Source organism: Notechis scutatus, chromosome Z (assembly GCF_049901735.1).
Source record: "Notechis scutatus isolate UNSWTSFEM ecotype Mainland chromosome Z, rNotScu1.2, whole genome shotgun sequence".
NCBI lineage: Eukaryota > Metazoa > Chordata > Lepidosauria > Squamata > Elapidae > Notechis > Notechis scutatus.
Genome location: NC_142025.1, coordinates 1,062,007 through 1,071,688, shown reverse-complemented (window position 1 = coordinate 1,071,688; position 9,682 = coordinate 1,062,007). Strand labels below are relative to the sequence as shown.

The 9,682-nt window shown below is 49.1% G+C and overlaps 1 protein-coding gene across 1 annotated transcript in view; it reads left to right on the top strand.

The window, feature by feature from the left end:
• The first annotated feature begins 5,316 nt into the window (after positions 1-5,316).
• LOC148128737 (uncharacterized) overlaps positions 5,317-9,682 on the top strand; it is a 67,344-nt gene continuing 62,978 nt past the window's right edge. The window contains exon 1 of the mRNA XM_087947290.1: positions 5,317-5,459. Within this exon, the coding sequence (XP_087803416.1) occupies positions 5,405-5,459 (55 nt within the window). The 5' untranslated portion in view covers positions 5,317-5,404. The remainder of the gene's footprint in view (positions 5,460-9,682) is intronic.

The following is a 9,682-nucleotide window of genomic DNA, read 5'->3' as shown; positions in this document are numbered from 1 at the left end:
GTTGCGGCCGGTGAACCAAAATGGGCATTTTGCCTCAGGCAATCCTTGGAAGTATGGAGAAAATCAGAAAACAATCAGAAGTTGGCAGGCTGGGGGATTCTGGGAGTTGGAGTCCTCCCCTTTTAAAGCAGGCCCACTAGGGAATTATGGGAGTTGAAGTCCTCCCCGGTTAAAGCATGCCAGCCCGGGGATTCTGGGAGTTGAAGTCCCCCCCCATCTTCCAGCTGCCAGGTTCTCAAGATTGAGCGATGACTTCACCCATCTTAACTCGTCACTCAACAATAACTGGATTCCCAGCCACCCTTCCTTTCTTCCTTCCCTCCCTCCTTCTCTTTTTTCACATTTTCTTTCCTTCCTTCCATCCATCTATCTTTCTCTTTCTCTGTATTTATGTCTTCTTCCTCTTCCTTCTCTTCTCCCTCCTCTTCCGCCTCCCTGTAATCTTCCTTCTGGCACTGATTAGGTTCCCTAGTTCGGTTCTCCTCCTCCTCCCCGCAAACCCCATCCTTGTAGCCCTGATGACGTTCCCTAGCTGGGTCATGAGACGTCTGCAAGAAAACCAACCAGCTCAGAGAGCACCAAGGACCCCGCAGTCCCCTTCCTTCCTTCCTTCCTTCCTTCCTTCCTTCCTTCCTTCCTTCCTTCCTTCCTTCCTTCCTTCCTTCCTTCCTTCCTTCCTTCCTTCCTTCCTTCCTTCCTTCCTTCCTTCCTTCCTTCCTTCCTTCCTGCTCTCCTGCTCTCCCAAACCCTTCTCCCTTCTACTCCTGTTAACATTCCCTAGTTGGGTCACAAAACGTCTGCAAGCGACCCACCAAGCTCAGCAAGCCCCAGCTTCCACCCTGAGCCTCACTGTCCCCTGGAGGCCAAGATCTAACCCTCTTTAAGGTTTGATGGTGACCAGGATTGGGGGCCCGTTGCAACCATGACACCTTAGTAGGCGGACCGCAGTTTCATGTGGGGTTATGTATCAAGTCCCGGTTCATCAAATCCCTTGTGCTGCATCCCCCCCCCCAAAAAGAAACCCAGTGTCCCCCCCCCCAAACCAAGCAACCCCTCCTCAAAATGCGACCCTCATTCCTCCCCCAAAAGGACACACAAAGATGGCAATGCACACCACCACCACCACCACCTCCTCTCTGGCTGCTCTTTCCGGGTTTCTATTGGGTGGGTGGCAGAAGGGAAAAGAGGGGAGGGGGGAAGCAGCCGCCAAGTCTGTCATTCTGTAAGGGTCTCCTGCTGAGCAGGGGGTTGGGCTAGATGACCTCCCAGGTCCCTTCCCACTCTCATTCTGTGATTCTATGAGTCTCCTGAGGGAGCAGGGGGTTGGGATAGATGACCTCCTAGGTCCCTCCCAACACTGTTACTCTATGATTCTGTAAGGGTCTCCTGATGGAGCAGGGGGTTGGGATAGATCACCTCCTAGGTCCCTTCTAACTCTAAACGTTATCTTCCTCCATCCACCATCCCTAAGCAGGGTTTCCCTGCCTGTCGCCATGGAGATAAAAGGCCGGAGGACCAGGAGGCAGTTGCTATAGCAACCACCGGGCAATGACACCCACAAAGGCCAATGGAATGTTTCCTTCCTGGGTTGCCGAGTCCCGTCACAAGGGGGAAAACACGCTAAGCATGCGTCCAACGGTCGTTTTTGCAGGCCACCCTTTGGCTTTCTTAAAGGGCAATCCAGGCTGACAGAACCGGCATTAAACCATCTTTTACGGTGCCGACCATTCTTTTCAGCAAAACTTAGCCATGAAAAAAACAGCTGGAATTAAATTATGGTTACGATATTTATCAAGACTTTCAGAAGGCAGAAGACGGAGGAAGGGAGGGAGAGAGAGAGAGAGAGAGATAGGATGGATGCAGAGATTGATAGATAGATATACATAGATGATAGATAGATATACATAGATGATAATTAGATATAGAGATGATAGATGGATAGATAGATGATAATATCTATAGATAGTAGATTAGATAGATACAGAGATATTAGATAGAAAGATAGATGATGGATGGATGAATGGATGGATAGATAATGAGATGGATGAATAGATACTAGATGGATAGATAGGATGAATTGGTAGATAGGATGGATGGATGGATGAATACAGAAACACACACACACACACACACAGAGACAGATTGACACACAGCTACAGAGAAAACACACACACAAAAAGACAAATATATTGCTTCACACAGACACAGACACACACACACACAGACCCACTGAGGCCCACAGTAACAAGCGAGGAACCCAAAACCAACAAAGACTCACAAAAGCTCCAAGACCAAAAACCCATTTTTGCATAATTTTTCCAGTTCTGGAAAGATCACAATTCGATCCTCCATGCCTTCACATCCCATCTCCAGCTCATAAAATGAATCATGAAGAGGTCATCCAATCCAGCCTCCCCTTCCCCCCCCCCAATTTACAATGTTGCCGCAAGAAAAGGGGCAGGAATCAAGGGCCATTTTAATCTTTCAAACAGCAGGGGACAGCACTGAGCCAACTTCAACAGTCCAAAATTAGATCAATCTGTTTGTTTTGTCCCAGGATGAGAGGCCACCAGGAGATTCAAATATTAGGCTAGATCAGGGGTGTCAAACTCAAGGACCACGAGCCGAATCCGGCCCATGGGGTGCTTAAGTCTGGCCCATGAGCTGCCTGGAAATATCAAGGGACTGGCCTGTGGTGCCTGTGGCAGCTAAAAGGGGCTGCGTGCACCCACCCGCGTCTGGTTTTCACCCTCCATGGCCTCCTCCAGCACTCTGCTGGCTGAAATCGGGCCAAAATATGGGCCCAAAACAGGCTGGAAATGGGCCGTAAAACAGGCCAAAAAAACGGGCCAAAAAACAGGCCCAAAACGAACCCAAAATGGGCCGCAAATGGGCCACAAATGGACCCAAAATGGGCCAAAAGGGCTGAAATTAGCCAAAAAACAGGCTGATAACAGGTCCAAAATGGGCCGAAAAACGGGCCATAAAACCTGTTGAAAACAGCTGAGAAATGGCCCCAAAATGGGCCAAACAATGAGTTGAAAAATGGGCCAAAAACAGATCCAAAATAGCCAGAAAATGGGCCCCAAAACAGCCAAAAAACGGGCTGATAACAGGCTGTAAAACAAGCTGAAATGGCAAAAAACCAGGCTGAAAATAGCTCAGAAATGGCCCCAAAATGGGCTGAAAAATGAGCTGAAAAACAGACTCAAAATGCTTAAAATGGGCCAATGAATGAGCTGAAAATAGGCCCAAAACGGGCCCAAAACGGGCCATAAATAAAACAGGCCAAAAATAGCCGGATAATGGTCCCCAAAATAGCTGAAAAAAGGGCTGATAACAGGCCGTAAAATGGGCTGAAAATGGCCAAAGAACCAGGATGAAAATAGGATGAAAATAGGATGAAAACGGGCCAAAAATGGACCAAAACTAGGCCGAAAATAGCTGAGAAATGGCCTTGAAATGGGCTGAAAAATGAGCTGAAAAACGGGCCAAAGAACAGACCCAAAACCGGCCGTAAAACAAGGCAAAAAAGCCAGAAAATGGGCTGATAACAGGCTATAAAACAGGCCGAAAATAGCTGAGAATGGCCCAAAAAAGGGCTGAGAAATGAGCCAAAAACAGGCCCCAAATGGCTGAAAAACAGGCCAAAAATGGGCCGTGAGGCGAAAAACCCACCCAAATGGACTGAAAAAGGGGCCCAAAACAGGCTGAAAAAGGGGCCAAAAATCCGTGTCCCTCCCCGCTGCCCCCCCTCCCAGAGAACTACAATGTTTTTTTTGAAGCTCGGCTCGAGGCAGTCCTCGCCTTACAACCACAATTGAGCCCCAACCTTTCTGGTCGCGAAACAAGAACCTTTGTCCAGGGAGTGTTGCGCCCCTCGGAACGCCCTTCCTTGCCGTTGTTGTTAAGTGAATCCCTGCCCTTCTTCCTGAGTCCCACGGTTGTTCAGTGAATCGGGCTTCTGCCCCCCCGCGCCCTTGACACTACTTGCAGAACCCCGGGACCGTCATAACTACGAGTCAGCCGCCAAGCTATCTACCTGTTGATTGTGTGACCCCGGGGGAGGGGGGGAATGCTGCTGTAGTCGTTAAGTGTGCAAAAGTAACCCCCCTTTTTTTCCTGTAGGGCCATAGTCACTCGGAACGGTCGCTAAACGGATTGTCATAAGTCGAGAAACTCCTGTCTGTCTCCTGCCCACCCCAAATAGCAAAAGGAGGGGATCACACTGGGTGGAGGATGGGGGTGGTGTTGTCCACCATTGGAGTTTGAATCCAACCGGACCCCAAACGGACACGGCGGTCTCTTCTTCCCTTGGCCCACCTCGCAGGGATGGCGTGATGCACGCCCCCCAAATCTGGGGGACCCCTGTCGCATCCAGGACCCTCCATGGCTCCACCCCATGCTCTCCCCCACCAAGGGGGACCCTTCTGCTCCCCCTGTCCCCCCCCCCGTGGGCTTGTGACCCCCCCTTTTTTTTTGACAGGTTGTTGCTGCTACTGGAGACCTGGAAAAAAAAGGGGGTTGTACTGCAAACAGCCCCCTTTTGGGGGTGCGGTGGAATCTCTGCTGTTGAGGCTTGCACCCCCTTTTTCTGGGGTGCAAGTGGTCCTGGGTGGCGGTTTTTGTGGGGGCGCCAGCGCTGCCTTCCTGCTCAGCCGTGCACACCCGTTTGGTGGGGTGAGGGGGTGAGGGGGTGAGGCTGAGACTTACCCCCTTTTTCGGGGTTCTACCTTTCCTGCTGTGGGTCACCCCCCTTTTTTTCAGGTGCCATGCCTCCTTTCCTTCTGCTGTGGTTCACATTCTTTTTGGGGGTGCCACTCCTCTTGGACTGCTCCCTCCGAGCCTCGCCCCCTCTTTTCCGGGGTTCAAATCCCCGGGCTGATGCAACGGTCCAGCCTCCGCAGGTCCCTCCCCTTCTCCCTCCCCCCTCTCTCTGCAGTGCCTGGCACACGCCTCTCCCCCCACACTTTCCCTTTCCACCACCCCCACTGCCCCCCCACTCCGAAAGGGAGGGGGAGGAGGAAGGCTGGACCAGAGGAAGCTCCGCTGCCCGCTGACATCAGCCGGGATGACGGAGCGCTCCGCATCCCAGCCGAGCATCTTCCAAGCCTGGATCGCCAGCCGGGCGCCCCCGCCTACCCCGCCACTAAGCGGAGCCCTCCTTCTCCTCCACCGCGCAGGCTCGGTGGGCTCCTGGCCCGCCCCCTCCTCTTCCTCCCCCCTCCTGCCATCCCCTCCCTTTCCCCTCCCTTCTTCCTCCTGGCCGGCTGCGCAGAGCCCCCTCTCCCTCCCACCCCCTCATACACACCTTCGGCCGGCCGGACGACCCCGCCCCGAGCAAACCCACAGCCGGCTGGTAGGAAAGGGGAGGAGTGGGGTGTCCCCGGAAGCGCCCCTCGTCATGCCTGGGGAGGCAGCGGGACGCCAAGCCCCGGAGGCGCCGCCGATGCAGCCAGGTGAGATCCCAACCCCCCAGCACCCACTGCCCCCACACACCCTTGCTTGGATTTCCCAAAGCCCTGGAGGGAGGGAGAGAGAGAGATAGAGATAGACGAAAGAGGATGTATATCTATATCTATAGAGATGGGGGGAGAGAGGGAGAGAGAAACAGAGAGAGGGATATGAAAGATGATATGGTATGATTGTGTGTGTGTGTGTGTGTGTGTGTGTGTGTGTGTGGAGAGGGAGAGAGAAGGAGAGATGAAAGATTATATATACATATATACATATACATATACATGTATGGGATTCAGCTTTGTTCGGGTATTTTCCCACGTCATTGTAGTTGTGCGTTTCAAGTTGTAGCAACGTTTCGGCAGAATCTCATCTGCCATCATCAGGCTTCTGTATCGTGTTCGTCTTTAAAGTTGCTACAACTTGAAAAGCACAGCTACAATGACGTGGGAAAATACCCGAACAAAGCTGAATACCATACATGTTAGTACCCGTGAAAACTTAAGAAAACATACATACATACATACACACACACATATATATGGTAGATTGGAAAGAGAGAGAGATGAGATATAAATAGATGAGATAGGTAGGAAGATGGATGGAGGGATGGATATAGAGAGGGAGATGGATGGATAGAGAGGGAAAGAGAGACAGAGAGAGAGATTAGGAGAGAGAGAGAGAGAGAAGTGAGATGGATAGAGATGATAGAAAGAGACACACAGAGAGCAAAAGAGATTAGATTGAGAGATGACAGACAGAAGGAAGGAAGGAAGGAAGGAGAGAGGGAGGGATGGAGGGGTGCCGGTGTGTGTGTGTGCCAATCCCAGAGAAACCAATGGGACCCCCCTCATCTTCTGAACCCCCCCCCCCATCTGGGCCTTGCTGTCCTGCGCCCCCCCCCCACCCCCAAGGTGAGCAGCGGGGTGAGCCACATAGGGAATTGGGGTGGGTGGGGGGCCTTCCCTCACCCAAGGAAGTTTGCCTGCCGTGCCTGTCCTTGGGCAGGGAGTGGGGAGGGGGGTCTCCTTAGGGTGGGGGTGGGGTGCAGGGGAGGGCCGTTTCCCAGAGCCCTTTCTTTTGGGATAGGATTTGGGGGAGAGATAAGCAGACACAAAATAGGGCCCAGGCCAGGCCTACCCCTCTTTTTGAATCTCCCTCGCCGCCTCTTCTTCTGTATCTCCCCCAAATCTTCTCTCAGGACCCCACGTTTCATCCAGAGCCTCCTGGAACCCCCTCCCCCATTCCAGAGCGATGCTGGTTTAGCAAGCCAAGATTGCAACCCCCCAAAAAAGGTCTTGCGTTGTTCGGGCTCTTTATTTGGGGTGGGGGGCTGCAATATCCAACCTAAGAAGAGGGAGAGGGAGGGCGACCCCCCCCCCAAATCCCCAGGGGAAACACAAAAACTTTGGGAAATTCTGTCCTTTTCTTAATTTTAATTTTAATGGTTCCAATGTTTCCTTTCCGAAAAAACAGTGGCCCTGCCCATCTCTCCATCACCCCCCACCCAGATTAAAAAAAAAACACCGTCAAATATTCAGGAAGGTCTGTGCCGTGCTTCATTCCACACACCCCAACCCCCACAAATGGGTTGCCTTTTTCTTCCGGCCTTACGATTATAGATTGTAAAATCTATCAGTGTGTGTGTGTGTGTGTGTGTGTGTGTATATATATATATATAAAATATATATATTCATTATATATATATAATGAAAACGATATACAATTAAGAAAACATTATATATATATATAATGTTTTCTTAATTGTATATCGTTTTCATTATATATATATACACACACACACACATACATATACATATGATCTCTCTCTATATATCTATCTATCATCTATCTATTTATCTCTCTTATTTCTCTCTATAATTATCTATTTATATCTCTCTCCTGTCTCTTATCTCTCTCTCTCTCTATTTCTCTCTCTGTGTGTCTCTGTCTCTTTCTTTCTGTCTCTCTCTTATTTCAATCCATATCTATCTATCTATCTATCTATCTATCTATCTATCTATCTATCTATCTATCTATCTATCTATCTATCTATCTATCTATCTATCTGAAGGATGTTCCCTCTTGCCCATGGAGGATCAGTGGCAGAAGAGCTCAGGAGTTGTCTCTCTCTCTCTCTCACACACACACACACACAAACAAAGAAGGGGGGGGGCAGAGATGGGCAGAGCCTGGAACAGCCTTGGTTTCTCCTCTCTGACTCTGCAGATTTGAAGACAGGCTGAAGGTGGGGTAAAAAAAATATCTTGTTTTGTGCTGTGTAATAAGAGCTTTTGCAGCAAAAAGTCAGGATGCCAAGCCTGGTGAAGGGAGGAAGGAGAAAGAAGGAAAGAAAAAAGGAAAGAAGGAAGGAAGAGAAAGGAAGGAAGGAGGGAAGGAAGAAAATAAGAATTTGAGAAAAAAAGGAAGTGAATGAAAGAAAGAAAAAGAAAGAGGGAGGGGAAATTAAGAAATTAAGAAAGAAAAAGGAAGGAAGGGAGGAAGGAAGGAGATGTATGAGGGATGGATGGGAAGGAAGGAAAAACAGAAAGAAAAAGAAAGATAGAAAGATAATAAGAAATGAAGGAAGGAAGGAGGGAAAGAAAAAGGAAAAGAAAGAAGGAAGGAAAAATGAAAGAGAGAGGGGAAGAAAGAAAGAGAAAGAAAGAAGGAAGGAAGGAAGAAGGGCAAAAGAGCAAGTGAGAGAAAGCAAGAAAGAGAAAGAGAGAAAGGAAAGAAAGAAAGAAAGAAAGAAAGAAAGAAAGAAAGAAAGAAAGAAAGAAAGAAAGAAAGAAAGAAAGAAAGGCTGTGTCAATAACCACACCTTCGCACACCCACACCCTCAAGAACCTACAACTCTTTGTATCCCCCCATACAATTGTCCTTCTCCTCAATGCCGAGCTGTCACGCTAAGCCATTTTTCCGGCCTTCCTTTGACCAGATTTACCCTCCAGATAAATCCTGTTTTAGACAGGGTTTAGGCTTCCCATAATCCCCTCCTCCTCGTGTTCCACCTGCCCCTTAGGATGTGGGTCAAACCTGGTTAATCTCCCCACCTTCCCATCCTCCTAACCTAGGAAGTCCCACTGAGGTGGGGAAGGGAGTGAGTTCGGTGTTTTTCCCTTCTCTCTCTCTCTCTGTATGTGTGTGTGTATATATTTATGTATGGATGTATCCTCTCTCACATACTTCTCTCCCTCCTCCCTCCCTCCCCCCTCCCTCCCTCCATCTCTCTCTCTCTCTCTCTCTCTCTCACACACACACACCTTTCTCCCTCCCTCCCTCTCTCATTTTTATCTATCTATCATTATCTATCTATCTGTCCATCTCTATCTCTCTATTCTCTCTCACATACCTCTCTTCACCCATCTCTCTCTCATTTGTCTCTACCTACCTACCTACCTACCCACCTACCTACGTATCCCCTCTCACATACCTCTCTCTCCCTCTCTCTCTCTCATTTCTATCTATCTATCTATCTATCTATCTATCTATCTATCTATCTATCTATCTATCTATTATATCTATCTATCTATCCTCTCTCTTTCCCTCCCCCTGCACCTCTCTCTCTCTTTTCGGGGGAATCTGTTCTAGTGCCCCAGGCAGAAATAACTCAGGAACGGAGAAAGAGGTTATGGGCAGGAGAAATGGTGGACTATTTTATGGCTTTGACTGCAAGCAAGCTGGGAAGTATTGTGAATTCTTGCAAACTCTGGAGAAAAAGGGCAGAAGGAGAAAGAAAGAAAGAGAGAGAGAGAGAGAGAGAGAGAGAGGAAGTCAGAGGAAGGAAGGAAGGGGAAAGAAGGAAAAAAGGAAGGAAGGGGGAGGGGGAGAGAGGGAAAGACAGGGAAGAAGGTTAGAAGAGGAAGGAAGAAAGAGAAAAAGAGGAAGGAAGGAAGGAAAGAAAGAGAAAGGAAGGAAGGATCAGAGAGAAAGAAAGAAGAAAGAAAGAAAGAAAGAAAGAAAGAAAGAAAGAAAGAAAGAAAGAAAGAAAGAAAGAAAGAAAGAAAGAAAGAAAGAAAGACATTCCCTAATACCCCTTCCTCATCCTAATTTTCCCAACAACTTCCCTGTGAGGTGGTTTGGGCTGAGACCTCCGAAAGTCATCCAGCTGGATTTTGTCGTAAAGTGCTACTAGAACTCCCCGTCTCCTGGTGATTGGCCCAAAGTCACCCAGCCGGCTTTTTCACCGATGGTGGGACTAGAACTCCCCGTCTCCTGGTGA